The 19,772-nt window shown below is 37.2% G+C and overlaps 2 protein-coding genes and 1 long non-coding RNA gene across 3 annotated transcripts; all 3 read right to left on the bottom strand.

The window, feature by feature from the left end:
- Positions 1-4: 4 nt before the first annotated feature.
- On the bottom strand, positions 5-3,396 carry LOC143459163 (cytoplasmic dynein 1 light intermediate chain 2-like). Its single transcript, XM_076956180.1, has one exon. The coding sequence runs from the start codon at positions 2,648-2,650 to the stop codon at positions 1,286-1,288; it is 1,365 nt and encodes a 454-aa protein (XP_076812295.1). The 5' UTR covers positions 2,651-3,396; the 3' UTR covers positions 5-1,285.
- A 5,518-nt stretch (positions 3,397-8,914) lies between these two features.
- Positions 8,915-9,939, bottom strand: LOC143460446 (uncharacterized). Its single transcript, XR_013117885.1, has 4 exons — positions 9,800-9,939; positions 9,570-9,625; positions 9,415-9,483; positions 8,915-9,210 (listed from the first exon to the last, which is right to left on the bottom strand). It is a non-coding gene; the product is annotated as an uncharacterized LOC143460446 (long non-coding RNA).
- A 1,768-nt stretch (positions 9,940-11,707) lies between these two features.
- On the bottom strand, positions 11,708-19,502 carry LOC143460738 (E3 ubiquitin-protein ligase Topors-like). The gene is made up of 14 exons (XM_076958350.1): positions 19,366-19,502; positions 18,137-18,304; positions 16,409-16,508; positions 15,893-16,017; positions 15,437-15,620; positions 15,043-15,176; positions 14,616-14,789; positions 14,196-14,248; positions 13,826-13,904; positions 13,135-13,215; positions 12,849-12,997; positions 12,739-12,775; positions 12,453-12,646; positions 11,708-12,257 (listed from the first exon to the last, which is right to left on the bottom strand). Exons 2-14 carry the CDS (start codon positions 18,235-18,237, stop codon positions 11,803-11,805), a joined length of 1,866 nt encoding a protein of 621 aa, XP_076814465.1. The 5' UTR covers positions 18,238-18,304; positions 19,366-19,502; the 3' UTR covers positions 11,708-11,802.
- Positions 19,503-19,772: the final 270 nt, after the last annotated feature.

Genomic DNA, 19,772 nt, shown 5'->3' with positions numbered 1-19,772 from the left:
CAACCTAAAGTGCACAAAAAACAATATATCATATTATACGAAATAAGAAAACGACAGCAATGAAATTAGGACACTATATCTTTCATGTAAGAGATTTAGAGATTTAGGTGGCATACGAACTTTCATCAGCAAATAACGCATGAAACTTTCAATTCATAAAATGTTACACTTGGAATTAAGCACATCTACTGCATGCAACCTAGCAATATACATTTTACAAGCAAAATGTCAAACATGACAAAGCAGCCACTTAAATAGGCCTATAACCTGACGTCGGACATAATCTGCCATTTAAACAGTAAATGTAATATCATTGTAATTTCAAATTATTATCCTATTTTGATATCAATAGATCAATATGGACAGTAGCTAACTACCAAAGTATCAAGGTAATATCACCAAGAACAAAGCAATGGTTTGAAAATGAATGAATAAATGGCATTCATAACACCCAGCAGCCAACTTATTTGCGTTGTTAAGTTGACACTTCTCTAATCTGATAGTGACCAGACAAAGTAAGCACCCTTTTGTAAAATAAAATTCGTTAAGTTAATATTTAACCACTGAAACAGTTACTGGGATTTGGCAAGTTGCAGTTAGTCAAAGAAATAATACGGGCGGCATTACATCAAATAAATACCTTTCTCGTATTAGATTAATTCATGTTCCTCATATCTAATATTTTTCTGGCTGCTTGTCCAAAGCAATAGTTTTGTAAGAGATGTCACGGATTAAACTATATATATTGTTAATTTAACTACTGATAGAGTAAATTAATTCATAAAAATTAATAAATAGCTACAAAATTTTGCCTTTTATATATATAGTTTAACATGACTAGATGACAAGCGCCTAAAGAGTACAGAACAACGAAGAAATATATGAACTATATAGTTGCTGTGCAGCAAAAGGTAAAATGGAACTTGCAGCTACAACAAAAACCAAGTACGGAAGAGTTTGAAGAGTAATCCTAGATACTGAGTGCAAACTCCATGATCAGGAAGTACCGAAAAGACGCTAAACTCACAACAATAATAGGCAAACAATATCACTGTGATATTGTCATGTTCCGTTCTTTGCACAACCTTGATCCAATGCACAGCTAAGGTGGTTTTATAAAAGTACAGCTTAAAAGCAATGTACATCTTTTGGAACAAATTTAGCTGATGATTGTGCGTAACACTTAAGGCAATACTCTTCGAGACATCATGCATCATAAGTTCACATCACATTCATTCTGTTGAGGTGACCACAGATCTTTACACTAGGTAGTAAATTTTTCTTTTTAAGACCCTTGCTGCTCTTCCATTTTGACCGAAGCTCTTGGCTTTAAGTTTCCGGGTTGCCCCGGCTTGCTGCCGGCTTTGGCAGGGCTAGGTCCTCCCGGTGAACCAGGTTTCTTGTTCAGCAAAGAGTTAAAGAAATTGGCCAGCATTCTCTCATTGCTTGCACCAGGTTTACCAACTTCAGGCTTCCCTGTCTTTGGTGAGGTTCCTGAGCCTGGAAGAGCGTTGAATCCAATCCTTCCCGGATCTTGAGCAACTCTTATCTTGCTCCTCATTGCCGCAGCGTCCCCGGCTGCTGGCTTTGTAGATGCGGGAGCTTTGTTCAGGACAACTTGTGCCTTTGCAAGGAAGGTTTGTTCATCTTCGACGGTTATCTCCTTCATACTGTCATGTGACAACATTCTTGACTGCGGTGGACGAGATATCACTGTGTTGAAAGGATCAGAAACGTTGAAGTTTGTTAAATTATCGCTAACAATGCTAATCTTCTTTTCGCTATCCCAGCCGATCGGTACAAACACACCGTCTCGGTCAATAACAGAGGCGATTCTGCTGAATGGAAAATCATAGAGTTTATGTAAGAGATATTTCTTGAGTAATTCTATGTTCTTGCTTTCCTTGATGGAAGTGTAAACTAACCCAGCGCCGTGCTTTAAGCAATACTGCCTGAGGTAATGTTGAATATAATCAAAATGTTCTTCTCTGTAATCATATTCACTTTCCAAGGTTTCAATTTGATCACATTTAGTGCAAACCAAAACAACAGGAATACCAAGATTCTCACTTAATGCAATATCGCCAAGCTGGGCTGATTCTGTTTTATTATCAGTCTTTGTTAATACCAGTTTAGATTCCTTTGGGTCTGCCGCTTCGCTAGGATCAACGTAACCCAAGAATTTATCTACGAGTTTCTGTCTGAGAGCTTCCATTTCATTTGGTTCAACTTTCAGGCTATTAACATGTTCAAACAAAACTCTTGTCCACTTGTCCAAAGCATCCGGAATGTTCCACGGCTGTGACATGTCCACAACCACAGCGATGATAGAATCGGCAACCATATCCTGAGGTAGAGCAAACTGCAGGAGACTACGATAACCAAGGTTGCCATCGACAATCCACACACGACACACGCCACTCTCATCAGCATCTTCGTCTTCTACTTCAATGATCTGAAAATCTAATCCTGACCCACGATGGGGATCGTCCGAACCTTGTAACTTAGCCGCTAAAACCGATTTTCCACTCAAATCCTCTCCGATGATAATAATACTTTTCTCGGTTGAGAATACCGAACGAGCAGAACTTGATGCATCACTCAACAGAGTTGTCCAAATATTTGATCCTCCACTTTTTTGCTTTTCCATCTTTACCAACTGCCTATCAATATCTTTCTATTGATGGACATTTATAACAATCCCGAGTTAACACTCCAGAACCATTCAGACATAAATGACCTGTATATGAGAAATGAAAATTTAATCTTAAAAACCATTAAATGTGTGATATGTTACAAGTATAAATACTATCAGCGGCATTTACAATGCTAAATAATTAATCGTAATAGACAAACTTGTACAAGAAACTGCAACAACAGGCCTATTAAAACATTTGCAAGGCTTTGGATAAATAAAGGAAATGTACAATGTAGACTGGGTAGCAATGCTAGGCGTATTTGCAGTAAACTTCATCTGTGGGATTTCTACATGACGTCTGCACTTTCTTTTTGGAGTCATGTTTAAGAATATGATGATAAGGTTGAGGGGATTTGTGGGAATGGGCACGAGCTAAGAGTGGCGTTTGTGACCATGTTAAGAAAATATTCTTTTTACGTAAAATAAATTGCAAGAACCATTTCTATTTGGTCGTCTAGACTAGGAGCATACTTGCACTTATTGTATGATGTCTCAAGCAGTGGCTTATGAGTTACGACGTCACAATTACAAGTGGCTTATTCCATTCACATGACCCTTCTTATTTCCAAAATGTTGATATCCCATTCATCTATAAGTCTTAACTTCCAACATTCATCTGCAAATGAATGCTCAAGGCAAAATCAAAAAATGTTGCAATGTACGTTATAATGGAATTATGCGGATTATTATACAGAGCATCCCCCCAATAAATAAAAAAATTGTACCACATGATAGAAATTACCTTGATATAAAAAAATTGCTATTCTTAGTATTCAAGCTTGATACAAATTTATTTTGTTTTCTACGTATAATAAAATGTTATGTTGTTAATGGATGTTGATAGAAAAAGCATGAAAGAGAATAAAAGAGATTTTTATTTGAAAGACATCAGAAACCACTGCAAGATATTTATGAAAGTCTATTCTTTGACTAAAATGTACAAAACTATTAGTTCCAGCTCAGACCAAACCGTTTTAATTAACTGACGTGATTTCAAAAGATAAAGATAAACTACTACCATGTAATACAATGTAAACTTGGTCATTGCCATAAACAAACTTATTGTTTTCAAAGTGAAGTGAAACAATTTTAAACAAACATGATTTTACGCAAGGCATTTTATGTAAATAAACCACTTAATCGATTAGCTTAAAAACTATTTAAAAAAATTGCCATCATGAATATATTATACGTTTTGTTTTAATGTTGGCATTATTTATCAAATATTTAGGTTTAGTTCAGCATATTATAAGTTTAACATTTAAGTTAACAAGAAACAGAGAAAAATTGATTTGACAGCACGATAAATTTCAGGTAAAGTAGTGGCAGCCAAAAATATACCAGCACACTACTTTGCACACCACGTACCCTTGCTTCACACCATGGTGATTGTTTTTACACACTAAGAGATCTTGCCAAAAGATCAGACCCCATGATCTCGTCAAAAACTACCATATTCTGCACACCCAGCCTGCAAAGTTGGACAAGGGCGTACCAGAGCGTGATTTTGCTGAATTTCAGTAGTTTCGCTGAGATTCACTTTAAGTGCACCGATGTGCACAAATACGCACTCAAGTGACATAGTGGAAAGCTTAGCTACTGTACCCTAGAGATTTTTCAACACTGTGCTTGGTGCACCCGAATGTCGCCAAACAAGAGGCTTTGTGTTCAGGCTAGTGCTAATTCATTGCATAGTGGAACATGCATCTAGTACACCACTTTGCACCCAGTACACCCCGATTTCAGCTGTCCTGTACCCAGTTCCCCTAATTTTGCTCCTCTTGCACCACCAAGATCTCGTTGAAAAGTTTTACGCTTTCCAGCCTGGCTCAAGTGAGCCTTATGTAGTATGGTAATATAATCTTCATCCTCTTACCGGGGAAAGTTTTCACACAACTTAAACTTGGCGATTGCTCCTCATCATACGAACCCATGTTATCGAGCTTGCTTTGTGCAAGCTCCGATTGACACAGAATTGGAAAATTTAATGATTTTGGGGAAGAAATACCAAACGGAACAAGCTAAAACAATAATGATTATAGACATGCAAATCATTCAAAAAAAATCATGTCTGTGCAGCTTTGTTTATTTCTTGAAAGCATTGCACTGTTAATAGTCAGTTGCTTTAGAAGCATTCCACATTCACTTTGAAACTATCATATATAATTATACACATTCATGTATATGGCCCACGTTTAATAATTTCCAAAGAATATTCCTGTGCAACCACATAAATATTTGAGATTATATGCGCAGAGCAGTGGGTTAATTTTTTATCCTCCGCACACATAGAAGACTTTCTAAATAGGATAGATACACCTAATTTGTTATTTTTGATCTGTTGATTTTTATATCGTACTGCTTTCATTTAAAACTGTTCACCTACAGTCCTACACTAATAACAAGAACAAGCATCATTAGTACAGCCCTGCGGCTCTTGCCCAAGGGATTATGATGGTATTGCCACTACACAGGCAAGCCTAGTGTACCCTATCAAACACCATGGTGGCATTCCGTATATAGTGAGCCTAGTGCAGTACTCTTGAGTACCATTTTATCAACCATCCCAGAACCCATATATGTACCCCAGTGGAAAGTGTGGCTCCTGCAAACACGAGATTTATCAATGTGTACGCCGAATTTTTTATCTTAAAACCAATTTATAATAAATAAACCAAAAAAACTGGTTGTTTGAATGCCATTTTATAATAATTAAAGCTAGGCGAAAACTGTGGTATTTTCCGATCTGGAATATGCATCTAATCTATTTTCAATCTATCATGGACTCAGTTTATATGCATTTTTACATGATTTATTGCAGATCTTATAGCAGACGTACTAAACACGGGTGTGTTAAAGCATGAAAACCTGTACCTGAGAGTCTGTGAGGTATGCGAGCAACTAGCCCGAAGCAAGCAACAATTAAGTGTGCTTTACATTGCCTTAGAACTTAGTTACACGCGCGAGTTAGTTCACCAATTGTCATAGTAATTTGAAGGTAGTGTTTCATGCAAAAATATTTCATTGCAAATAGGTTTATGACAACATAAATCTCCGTTTAAACCGCTTTACATTTGAATAGTACAATACCGCTAATTCTTCGCAAACAGCTTCTCCGCTTCGGCTGTTCGGCACCAGCTGACTGATCGTGACTGGCAAAACGTAAAGTTAACGCCTACGGGTCATTATCTGTCACGCTGTCTTGCTTTAAGTGCAAACGTGCGAAAGATTCAGAAACACAGTTTCAAATAAATAATCGCAACTAAATATTTTTTAATACTTTATCAAACAAAAATATTTTAAAATGTTTTAAAATACAAACACATAACAAATATTTTTCGTTAAGGGTAAAACGCAGCAAACTTTCTCTCAAGCCCTTGCATTTAATTGTCACACCAGACTAGGAGTCGTTTTTAACTATTTATTGATTAATGATTTGAGCTGACAGAATTGGGTCAAATTTCATTTCTGTACCTCAGGTTAAATTTCAAGGATGTCATAAATTTTCTGGTGTCAGGAGTTAATTGTTCATATTCGTGCAAAACTTCCGTGTCTTTGTCGCACTTAACAAACTCAGGTGATCTCTTTGCGCCCAAATTCACAAAAACTCAGGAATCCACTTTTTCTACAGTTAGCCAAATTTCAACGTTATTATTCATTTTGTGTCGATGTCGTGATATTTTTTGTTGTTGTTCTTCAAACATCGTTAGACGAATACGAAGATTTATTTCTTACGATGAGATAAAGGTAAAATTGCGTAAGATGTATTTTGTAGCCAAAAATATATCCGCTTTAAGTAAAAGAGAGAAAACAGAGCATTAAAAAATATTGCGGCAGTCGGTAGGTACTGACTACACATTACGAGTGAGTGACGAAGGTGCGCGTTCTTTCCAGTTAGCTCGAGTTGTCCCGAGAGTACTGGTGATCTATTAAACAATGCTGACTGCTAAAAACCAACATGTATTGTTGTGTTGCAAGTTACTCGTATGCGGAATGCGAGCGCACACAGGAGCGCATATATATATTTACACGATCGAACAAATATCACAGTACATTCAACGCATATACAATTAAAGCGATATGTCCAATTCGTGACAAAAAGGTTACCGCGTGGTGGCGACGTGGCCGCTACACTACTTCGGTGTTAAAAAGTTTATATACAATCGAACGAGTGTTTAAATTGAAATAAAAACCGAATTACCGAAATAAATAAATCTAAATAAATATAATAATAAAATAAATACCGAAATAAAACAAATACCGAAATTAATGGTGGTCGGACGATTCAACCCCGGACGATTCAACCTGTGGACGATTCAACCCAGGACGATTCAACCCAGGACGATTCAACCCAGGACGATTCAACCCGCGGACGGTTCAACCCGCGGACGATTCAACCCGCGGACGATTCAACCCAGGACGATTCAACCCGCGGACGGTTCAACCCGCGGACGATTCAACCCGCGGACCATTCAACCCGCGGACGATTCAACCCGCGGACGATTCAACCCACGGACCTTTCAACCCGCGGACGATTCAACCAGCGGACGATTCAACCCAGGACGATTCAACCCATGGACGATTCAACCCAGGACGATTCAACCCAGGACGATTCAACCCACGGACCTTTCACGTACTATTGGCTTAGGTTATCACCAAGTTACTTTGTAGCCAATATTAGCCTATGTAAGCTAAATAAAGCTAATATATAGGCCTAAGCTAATATAAAGCTTTTTGTGTTTTCTTTTTTTTCTTTTACCACTTCTTGTTAGCATTGGTTGTACATCAAAACACTTATTGTTTTCTGCTTTCCAGTAAAACCTTGAATATTGTTATTTTGCCCTATACATTACTTTGCGTACATTTCTGTCTACGCCTGCTATTATTTTTTGTATTTACCCGTCTAGATCGGTTATTATATAAAATGTTCTCCTTTTAGCATTAAGTTTAAATTTTTGAAGTTTTTGAAAAGACAAAACGCTTTCGACCCACGTACGTAAATGTGTGTAGCCTATTTATTTTTTTGCATGTACACAAATTACAGATATTTTTATAGACACCTGTTTATACATCGATTAATTAGAAAGAAAGTTATTTTATTTACAGGCAAGCTTAAGAACATGAACCTGAACACAAACACAGCACGTATAAAACACAAAGCTGAAAAGGGTACTACAAACGGTAATTAATTAGCACATATGAGCGATTGCACGCAGATAGGCTACATCAATTTATCTGGCTCATTTGCATAAGTGCAAACCTTTGCCGAAAGTCTGTGAGCCAGGTGCGTGTATTTCCTTCGTGGTTGGTCCAAATTAACAACTGCTGCGTTTTGAGCACCGAGCCGTGGGTTGAATCGTCCGTGGGTTGAATTGTCCGCGGGTTGAATAGTCCGGGGTTGAATCGTCCTGGGTTGAATCGTCCGTGGGTTGAATCGTCCGCGGGTTGAATCGTCCGCGGGTTGAAAGGTCCGTGGGTTGAATCGTCCGCGGGTTGAATCGTCCGCGGGTTGAATGGTCCGCGGGTTGAATCGTCCGCGGGTTGAACCGTCCGTGGGTTGAATCGTCCTGGGTTGAATCGTCCTGGGTTGAATCGTCCGTGGGTTGAATCGTCCGGGGTTGAATCGTCCGTGGGTTGAATCGACCTGGAACCGAAATTAATAATTAATTTGTGATCTAGTCATTTAGTGTGAAAGCCTTCACGCAAATCCAGTAGCTTGGCGTTTCCATTAAGATACTGTTGTAGCTGTATGAAGTCTGCAGTTTGGTAAACGACACCAGAATCTGTGACAACTGTTGCAGAGATTCGCAACAACCGAGTTAATGTTGGAAGTATTTCTCATAAGCAGCCTTTTCTTTTATAAACGCAATCATATGTTTTGGTTTAAGACCTATCAGTAGTATTAGATACAGTACCTAGGCTAATATTAGTATTATTATTACACTACCATTATATAATAGTAATTTATCCCCCTCTCATCGACGTAATCCTAAAAACGCTGCTGCTTATTCCAAAAACGCAAATGCATGGACAGTTTGGAAAATATTCTGGAATTAAGATAAATACCTCAGTTTAGAGTTTGGACATAGGCCTACTTTAATAGTCCTTAGCTCAATAAACAGTGTATTAAACTCTCCTGTGGACTATGTAGTCCAAAACGTAACTCTGCATTTGGCCTACCGCTATATCCTGTTCTCATTGATATTTTCAGAGCGATTAGTATAGAAATATTTGCTGGTATATTTATGTTTGATTGTAGAAATTGTCACAACACAATCCAGTCACTCAAATGAATCTGCTTAGTGTTGTGGGAAGTGATATACAAAAGTATCATAAAAACAAAAAAGCATTAACAAGGTCTCCATCGGGTGATGATCCAACTAAAAAGATGACTCATCGGCGAAATTTTGTTTCTCTTCAGAAGCTGGAGGGGCCGGATCAGAGGACTGCGAAGGACGTTCCAAAAATGACGCCGGAATCTTTATGGCTCGTTTACATGAGAGGTCAGAAAACTATGATAAAAGCAACGTAATTACCAGGGTACATCACTAATACATCACTAATGCGTCACTAATTAGCGACTATAGCAGCGAATCGCCAGCTAACGGCTCATGCCATCTGGCTGACGGCTAAAGAAAATTGGCTAAATTTCCAGCCCCAATAACAATCCAGTTATCAAACTAATGTTGGGATAGATTTCTATTTATTTTTCTTACCGCCCGCAGCAATTGCTCGTTCGTGTTAATTAGCCGAGATCTCGGCCGCTGGTTTTCTTTGTCTTCAACCTGTAAATGAAAATGAAGACAGTGATTAGTACACAACAATAAATCTACAAGCACAATAGAAAGTATCAGACATTCCACTTCGAAACCTCGACTGATTTTGGGATTTTTTGTAGCAATAACTTTGAATCTTTCTTGCTGGCACCTGTAATGAAGATTGTTGTCAATATTTTGGGCTAAAATTTGGTGGTGTGATAGGTACAGCTTAACAACAAAACGCTTTGGCTATAAATAACATTGCAGTCATTGACGAAAAATAATAGCTTTTGTCCGTAATTTTACGGCAAATAGTCGACATGTATTCAGGAACATCACTTACTTGCATTTTTATCCATTACGATTATTTATAAAATCTATTTATGATCAATACACTTAAAACAGAATGGTTGTTCTGAAATCCTAGATCAAGAAAATTAATATTCGACAAAGCAATGCTGCGCGTTTACGATTAAACCTACATCTTCTACGCTGCAACGTGTGAAAACGAGGAATACACGAATGCTCTTTACATGCATGCTGGCAATTTGCAGTAGCATGAAGTCATTACATAGCCTACAGACGCATAAACGTATTGCTAACCTTTTTAGTTCATATAATATATACGAATGAATGTATTTACCAACTACACATCATGCACTTGTGCATTTGAATTAATTTTAATACATTGATTCAATTGCTGTCTAGTATACTTTGCTTTGCATTGCATTCTTTCTGACATGGCCATAACTTCTATAAGCTTTGTTATTTTATCAACTTGCAGCGATAAAACGTTAATTTGAACTAAACAACACAACCTCAAATTACTTTGTCTTGTGGTAATAAATGAATCGTTTTTCCAACTCAAGGAAAGCGCGCCAAAGTAAAGTCGCTCTAAGCAACACCTCGTTGCCACGCCCAAGAATCCGCCCTTAACATCAGGATAATTCATATTACCTTTAATCTCACGCCAAATGTTTCCAGTATTAATTTGGAACACTTACATTTTATTACAGAAAGGGTCAGCAAATTGTATCTGATCAGTAAAAATGACGTCATTTTTGTGGCATAGAAAATCAACTATATCTACGTGACTTGTCCTAATTTCATTTCTTGAAAGTGGTAGGCTATATCAAACATAAGCTTACTGTAGGTTATACAAGTTAAGAAATTATAAATGGAACTGTTCCCATATCTTGATAATATACGTATATTACTGGATTCAATGATAAAGTATATGTATCGTACTGTAATGTATGCCAAAAGTTCTGCAGTAAACATATCTGCTGCACAATTTTTTTGTACTTGCAATATTTGGTTTGGCGACATTTAGCGGGGCGCATCATTCCCATCGCTCCGAAAACCTGGCTAGGATATTCGTTTGATGACGTTTAGTCTTGGTTTCTATGACGTAGAATACCAAACGAATATACAGAATATCAGAGCAACGAAATTAACCCAAATGGGTTAATGAAACGTCAGCAGACAATAAAGTTCAGTTTTTCACCAGTTGAGTATTGTATTTAATGAAAAAGGACTAATGTTGAATCTCCTGTAGGTTAATGGCCGCTCTAAATCTTCAACCGAAGCAGTCAAATTAAATTTTAAAATGTTTTTAGTAAACCAAAATATATAAATATTTTACTTCAAGGGTAAAACTCAGCAAAGTTTCTTGCAAGCGCTTGCACCTAATTGTCACACCAGACTGAGAATCGTTATTAACTATTCATTGATTAATGGTTTGAGAATTGGGTCAAATTTCAAAGTTTTGTTCTTTTTAAGCATACATAGAGGGTTGCCATACCGTTCTTATTTGTAAGATTTTTCCTTATTTTGAAGGTTTATGTCTTAGAAAATATTTCTGTCTTTTTTTTAGGGCTGAGGTTCCCATTTTGGGCATTTCGACACCTTTAATATACCATTTTCTACCAAACAGATACCAAAATTAAGAACACGCAAATAGTCTTTCGTTTTTCTTGGTACATTAATTGCCTTCTCCTGTTGTGCACTGTTTAAGAAAGTGTTCTTTTTTCGTTTTCTTGTCGTCCTTAATTTTTAGTCCATACCGATGGCAACCCTGCATAGTGCATATATGTTATGGATAACTTTTACAGGCATAAAGCTTGTGATAAAACTCTTTTTGCTGCCCAGTGAAACGTCACAATTTGGCAACCTGTTTAGTCATCGTTGATTACGTCACAAAAATCAATGCAACATTAAAAGAGCTGTTGATTTGTAATATTGCCAATACTCTGACATAACAAAAAACATAATAATGGCACATGATTTTACAAAGACATAATTAAAACTTTTCGGAAAAGTTGAATAAACAGTCTGACTCGAAGTTCACTGAAAATCGTCAAGCAATTTCGACGAACGCTTCCGCTTCTTATGCTTCATTGTCTTGTGTACAACTTTATTTCTCTTTGGTACCGGCAGGTAAGCGCTCGCGTAATCGCTGCTCGAGTCATCTTCGCTGTCGGAAAGTTGTCGGCGCGTTTTTTCGAGGAAATATCGGGACAACGCGTTTATGGAAGCTCGCTTTCTTTCGTAAACTTTATGGAAGGATCGCGAAGGTTCGTGTGACCTTTGACCCGGCGAATCCGTTGAAGATTGACGTAATTTTTCCGGGGAAGATGTGAGATGTCTGATAGATGCTGTTCCTGGAGTGGAAGAGTCTGTGTTGGAGTGGTTTCGCTCTCTTGGAGTTAGATCAGGAGATTGCGATGACGACGGCAAAGATGACAACATTGAGGATGTCAATGCTTGCTCGGAGGAGCTCGCTGCTTGGCTGCTTGAGTCTGAGATAGACAGATCCAATAAACGTCATGAGTTAACACTCAATCATTGAGCTTGACTCCAGTAAATAACAAGTTAAACAGACTAAAGCAAGTAGTAAACGGTCGAAACAGTAACGATGTGATAAGTTACAAACTAAACCGACATCTTTGACAATTGTAAGGAAAATGGAAAAATATGCACGGAAAAACTACCACCTTTTATCACAGGAACCACGACACTTTTCAATTTGACTGTGACATTAGAATCAGAACCACTGCCAGAAGTTGAATGTTTCGGTTGGTCGTCAGTGGCAGCATCAAAATTGCTTGGCCCAGGGACATCTGCCTCAGATGAAGATGAAAGCTCGATAACAGCATCCGGAGTCCTTAGATGAGGAGGTTTGACATATCTGCAAAATTAAAATTTCTATCAAGTAAAACTTGCGTTTATTACTTGAATTATTGTCTCCGTTCGTTAGCTTCAAGAAAGATAGCTTCTTACTTCACAAACTCCACACAATCATCGCCTGACTCGTGCTCTGCCAAAAGAAACAGCAGTTTAAAATAAGAGGCTGAAAGTTGACTTTATAACCATAGCAAATTGACCCGTACTCAAAAGGGCTTGCTGCTGGCTGGTGGTAGGTTCAGGCGAAGAATCAATGACAACAATTTCATTCTGTGCCGGAATCTGTGTCGTCAGCTTCCTTTTCTTCTTTGCTGACCGAGATGGTTTCTTTGGGGGGGCTTGACTCAGACTCGAACTACATGGGATTGTGAACAAGGACGTGGTCATTTCACCAAACATTTCCGAGTAAAAATGCTACCAGGTGCAAATTACAGGTTCTACAAGCTGATGATCGTTTTACATTATATTTCTCAACAAGCTGCATGTTCTTACCGCAATCTTTCGTTAAGAGTTCTTCGGCGTTCGAGGGTGAATTGATCACGAACGTGAGCCAACGGTGGAGGCTGCGGCGTGCTATATAGGTGCATTAAAACACTCTGAGTCCCAGAAAACAGCTTAAAACGGGAATTAACACTTTTTTATAAAAACTAGTAATGCTGTCTTAATATAACAGGGGTTGACATCCTTTTTTGAACCGCGGGCCGCACCCAAATAGAGAAAGAGTCTAAATTTTCAGAAAGAAAGTTCTGACTGTTGCATGGTGTAAGCGAGAGCACATATAATAACCCCAAATTTTTTTAAAATTAACGCCGTCTCATGCATGTTTTCAGTCAGCTATGATCACCACATACGACACAGTTGAAACGACCATGAAAAAACAGTTTACTTGTGGTCGAAACCAGCAATACGACAAGCCTATTCGTTACCTAACAAACAAGTACAACAAAAACAAATTTACGACAGTGACATGAATCAACATAGTAATCAAAATCACCAATAGCTTTGATCATTGCACAGACAAAGTTTGTATATCGCGGACCGCACTGTGATGATGGCTTAATATGGCACCGCGGGCTACAAGGTGGGAACCGCTGTTATAAAGCGTCAACGAAACCGGTGTTAAAAAATCACTTCAACAAAGATTTTTTCTTCTTTGAAAACAAACGTATGAAACAAGACATACCGTCCTCCTAGAAGTGGACAACGAGAGTATCCTGGAACTGTCGTCATCAGGCTCTCATCATCACTGCTGCTCCAAGACCCTAACAACGTATGAATTGTCTCAAAGTTTCTTTTAATGTTTGATTTTGGTGGCTGCTAAGAAGTTTTAAGAGAATGCTACTTTTAAAGACTATTAAAAGACTATCGTAACTACTAATTTTCTGCTTTAGCCGCACAAGTACAAATGTTGAGAGACTGTTAGAGAAATTTAAGGGACCGTTTCGTTCACCACAACACCTTGAAAAAGCACTGTTTGTCTTTTAACGGCTTTTCAGACAGTGGAGCACCTCACCATTGTCATATAATGCTATGCATCGAGCCAAAGCACTTACTGTTCATTCTGTACCAATGCCTTCTTGAGCGACTTGTGTCGTACCTTGCATTGCTGTAAATTCAACATGAAATGTTATAAAGTCTATTTATAGTTCTAAATGAACAGTGATTTTGTGAATATCAGTGAGTTAGAACATGTGCTTTGTATAGGTTTTGCATGATGACAAGTGGACTAAACTCTCCCTATCAACAGTACCGACATCCCTATTGATGCTGTGAACATATCCTCCATATTTTTACAGTAGATAAAATCTCCTTTATTTCTAATTTCTTTATTCTCTCTTTATTTAAATTAAATCTCTTAATATGAACATTTAAAGACAGACACCTGAAAGCGAAACCGATACTTCTACTGACCACTGATATATCCAATCTACAAATGATGCAGTAGAATATCAAAATGACAACGGACATCTCACCTATCATAGGTGGGAAGATCATGGGGTGAACTCGCAAAGGAAATAAATTCCTTTAAAAAATGGTCAGTTCTGTCATGGAAATATGGTCGAATTTCGTTGTAAAAATCTGTTGATGTAATTCCCAGCGTGGACACGGCAGACAGAATGAGGTCACAAACCCTGTTCACCAACATCCTGCAGACAGAATATTCGAACCTTTTTAAAATGAGAATGATAAAAATGCGAGTCAAACTGCAGGTTCACAATTACAATATTTCTTTACTTACATAAAATAAGATTTGGAACCTGCATGTTTGCTATATTACACATATACAAAATACAAAGTATTTTTCTCTGTTTATATTTATTTGAAACAGGAATGTTTGGAAATCATCGGCTAAAGTGACATATCAACAACATCAGCACTGTACTAGGAGACACAAATTACATGTTATTTGATCCAAATACAACGATCAGTTCACGCTTCAACCACGGGGCAAGGCGGTGAATTTGTGCAGGATTTTCGCGGAAAAATGTTGATGAAATATCTCGTATTTGTTTGTTGTTGTTTACATGTGACACCTGTAACGTTTAAAATAAATGCACGAACAAAGTTACAAATATGTATTTTAGAATCAAACTGAAATGAAAACAAGACGAGACAAAAATCAGTCAAATAAAGTAAAGGTTCAAACCTTAATAAAACCATGTATTTGATTGATACCAACAGAGCTTAACTGAAACATCTTAGATTGATATTGAAAGGAATTATTAGAACTTCGTGATAATGGAACAAAACACTTCCAATACAAAACCATGGCCTCAACAACTATAACACATACTTGTATGCGATGTCTGTACAACACTCTTCGCTGCCTAATAATATCAACATTTGTGGATGCAACCAACGCTGCTCTTGTGTTTTCCTGTTCCAGTTGAATCCGTTGACGCCATTCATACATTCGAGAAGACATCCAGTGGTCCACGACATGATTTGTTTCTTGCAGCCAGAAGTTAAAATTTAACCTGAGTGCAGTGCAAGTGGCTGATGTTGTTATTATTTCAAACGACTTAATAACTACCCATAACTCAAAGACATAAAAATTTAAGAAATACAAAATTTACGTTTAATTTTTAAACTAGAAATGACAGTGTAGAATTTTTTTAAACTAATTGGAATGCAAAAAATACAATTTTAAGCATACTATAAATGACCATTGAAAATAGATAAAAACAAAATATTTTTAATTTTTTTACAAAATTTTGGCTCTGGTTCTTAATCTCAGTCAAACTCTCACCCTTGTAAGTGGTTATTCAGGGGATCGGGTTCAGGTTTTGGGACTTCGAATCTATCGTAATCGTCATTTGCACGAACGTTGTAAAGGATATAACGAAATTCATTCTTGCATAAAGGACACACTGCCTGATAAGACAAACAATTTCACACAATGTTTACATATTACATCGACATAATACTTATAACAAAAGATTATACAGCACACAATCATGCATGAAGCTGATTCTAACAACCACGGAAGCCGAACTGCCCAAGAATCCTAATATAAATAATATAAACATTGGCTGATGTTGAAATCTAGACAAGCAGAAAGTGTAGCGAGAACATTTATTGTATTTGTAACACGTCACACACACCATTTATCATCTTCTTGAATACCACCTGGTGTTGTGTAGTGGCCAAATTGAAAATTGATAGCAAGGGCTTAAAATTTCCAATGCAGTTTGCAAACTACTGGTCAGCGGAAGAATGAAAGTACGACATTACATGCAAGGGAAAAGAAAATCAACAAACTTACCTTTACTTTTGACCATTCCTTCAAGCAACTAAAGCAAAATGCATGAAAGCAGCTGTCAGTAACAGCTTTGTTCTCGGGTGGAGCGAGACAAATAGCACACCTGTTAATAACATTGCACATTTAACTGACAAACATTTAAGTGTTCCTGGATAAATGGACTAAAACTGGATACAAAAATTCAGCACAGTCTAGGACAAAATTGCCTTGTTTTTTTTTATGGGCACGTATGTAAAAATGCATTTTGTAATGCTGAGAATGCATGACAAAGACTCAAATATTGCGTCTAGTATGTCTGCTACTTCTTCCACTAAGATTCAACATGTTAATACGATGTTAGCAACATTCTAATTTAAAATAAGAAGCAACTCAACAATAATACAAAACACATAGCAAGCTGAAATATATAATTCAACAAAAAAATGATGCCTGTATGGTGGCAAATGTACAAATGCTGACATGATCCCACTTAAGTATGAGGCAATCCACCCTTTGCATACAACACAGATGAGGACATAACATGATGTCAGTCGTCAGTAGCTTTGCACGAACAAGTAAGCTATCCTCTAACACAGCGTGGTCCAACTGCAGGCCCGCGGGCCAAAGTTGGCCCGCGAGCACCGATTTTTTGGCCCGCGAACTGATAGTCAGCTTTGATAGTCGCTATTGTCGAGGAAGAACCTCGACCGCAGATGTCACATTGATCAGCATTTAATAGCTAAATTTTGAACTATTCTAATTTCAGTTCTAATATCAATATTACATTGTTTTTCAGTTCTAATTTCACATTTCTTCAGTTCTAATTTAAAAACAATGGCCCGCAAGATAAAAAAATTTTCTGATTTTGGCCCGCGATGAAAAGAAGTTGGACCACGCTGCTCTAACACAAAGTATGGGTTCCCAAAGTACAGGTCAAAAAATGGGTCGGGCTGAGGTGACGCAAACCTGGGTCTTAAAGGTCAAAAATAGGTCGTGTTGTATATTTTCAACGTTACTTTTTTCCCTTTTTAAGTTCTTTCAATTTTCATTATAGAACAAAATGTCTACAATGCAACAATTCAGTCTATGTCATAGACTGAATTATTGAATCATAGACACATTTCATCTGGGAGTGTTAACAGCTGCGTGGTAAACAGATGTGGTTTATAATTTTCAAAGTCAAAATTACTTGATTACGGTTTTATTTTAGAGTAAGTAAGCTTATTATGTTTATAGTGTTTTGTTAAAAAAATAATTAAGTTAAGGTGTTGAAAGGTTAATAAATGTGATGCAATTCTGAATAGCGTATTGTCGGTAAAAATATTGATTTAACAAACAGAACAAGTAGGTAAATAGGCCAGCAGATTAAAATACATTGTTTTATAGTGATTGGAGCACACTACCACTGCTTGTCTGTGTCTGTCTGTACCATAGGTATCATACTTGAGACAAAAAGTAGATTGATGACACTGAAAACGAACTCAGCAGCTTACTGCCAAAAATCATCCATACAATCATTATCTTTTCGTGTTAAAATGTGCTGTTTGAGGCTTGGGTCGCGAGATGTTCACCAAACTCAGATTTGGGTCGCGCTCAAAAAAGTTTGGGAACTGCTGCTCTAACACCAACATATTTAACACTGTTTTCATTCAAAGATATTTGATAAGAATACGATGGTTATACCGGTAGAAAAATTTATAAGCATGTAACTATTAATTAAATACAGTATGCAGTATGACAATTTCAACTCACCTTTCTGGGGTACCCGGTGAATTTTTTGCAAGACCTTCAGGTGATTTTTCTTGCAAATCTTTATCCTTGACTTCATCGCTGTCTTTCACGGTGGCAGCCATTTTTAAGCAGCTAGATGATGGTGTAAGGAGGTTTTTTTCAGTGAAATCAATAATTTACAAGTATTTTCTGTTCAACAAAATAGAGAACTGTAAGTGAAACACATTTACCTGACACAGATCTAAAGGAGTTGTGAACTCTACCCTTCATTTAAACTATCAGCTGTCCACTTGCTCAGACAAATCTTACTTCAAGCTATATGTTGTACTTATCATTTTGAAATTGTTTTTATAGCTGACCAGTGCTTTCTATGTGCACTCGTGGCTTTTTTACAATCATAACAAGGATAACTTTAAAATATCATATACCCGACTTCCATTATAAAAATAACATAAATCAACTAAAAATAGCAATAAGTTTGTTATCGGTTCAGCGGTTTTTGGTTATGTACACCATAAAGTCAAAAAAACACTGGGAAGATTTCATAAGAGTAGTTACCTCACGCTTGTAACTGATTTAAACGTAAAGCATGCTTTGTCTGCCATTGAACATAACCACACACAATGCATATACTTCTCGATAATTTTATGATCATTGATCGTGATATAGCACTCCCTTGAGAATTTTGTCATGTGACGGTTTAAATTGACAAAGTTTGGAATTTGGTGCCCAGCTTTATCACTATGACAGCTATTGCTTGCATTTAGTGTGTAAAGAATGAGTGATATCTGACATCAAATGATGTAAAAAATTTTAAGCGAATCCAGTTTGTTCCCATGTTGATGGTTCACCTTATTTTATCTACCTCTTTGCCTGGCATGTTCCAGGACTAAACCCGACCACGTAATAAACAAACAAAAAATTGAGACTCAAGTGCATGCCATGACGCCGAAAATTGCATTTTTGAATGCACAATTTGTCGATTTCTTGTTGAAAACTGCCTTACTTTCCAGTCTCTAGTGTTTTCAAATCTCAACTTATGGCAACCAATTGGAACGCCATGTACTTCTCATCCAGTCACTAATAAGTTCGTTAATGACATACTAAATCGGTAATCAAAATTCTTAAACCATAAAAATTCCATAACACACTCATAGTCAACACAAGGTATGTTATGTATAGGTCTATCTATTCTACAAAATACAAGTGTCTTACGACACATATTCTGTGAAGAAATTCATGCAACTCACCTGAGCAAAATCTTTTCAATCCGATGCTCAAAACGCTTGTACTTTAAAAAAAATTAAAGCGGGCCAATAATTTTATTGTTTAATCTTAAGTATGGACCATCAATAACTGGCCTCTTTCCGCTAAAAAATGGCGGCAGTATAACTGGAGAAGGAAAAGGTCAGTTACGCTTTTTTCTGTAATCATGACCAATAACAAATGGGGATTTCCCTGTGTTGTTCTTTACGGTAACGTAGTAGTTTTGTGAAATAACAAACATTCACAAATTTAAAAATCAAAGGTCCATCTGCTTATAAAAGATAACCACAATACGAAGTTGAAATGAGTGAAAATATAGATAAAGTTAAGTGAATGCGTAAATGAGCTCAGAACAGGCACGTAATGAGCTAGCCCAAGGTGGCACCGGCCG

This window comes from Clavelina lepadiformis, chromosome 5 (assembly GCF_947623445.1).
Source record: "Clavelina lepadiformis chromosome 5, kaClaLepa1.1, whole genome shotgun sequence".
Lineage (NCBI taxonomy): Eukaryota > Metazoa > Chordata > Ascidiacea > Aplousobranchia > Clavelinidae > Clavelina > Clavelina lepadiformis.
The sequence above is the reverse complement of the archived record's forward strand: the minus strand, read 5'-3'. Positions and strand labels throughout refer to the sequence as shown.

Bases quoted from the DNA above. Each gene is read 5' to 3' on its own strand.
- LOC143459163 (XM_076956180.1), bottom strand. From the start codon at position 2,650: ATGGAAAAGCAAAAAAGTGGAGGATCAAATATTTGGACAACTCTGTTG.
- LOC143460738 (XM_076958350.1), bottom strand. From the start codon at position 18,237: ATGGCTGCCACCGTGAAAGACAGCGATGAAGTCAAGGATAAAGATTTG. The intron at 15,621-15,892 runs GTGAGAGTTTGA...CACTGCACTCAG, and splicing joins CTGAATAACCACTTACAAGG to GTTAAATTTTAACTTCTGGC. The intron at 14,249-14,615 runs GTGAGATGTCCG...TTGAATTTACAG, and splicing joins GATCTTCCCACCTATGATAG to CAATGCAAGGTACGACACAA.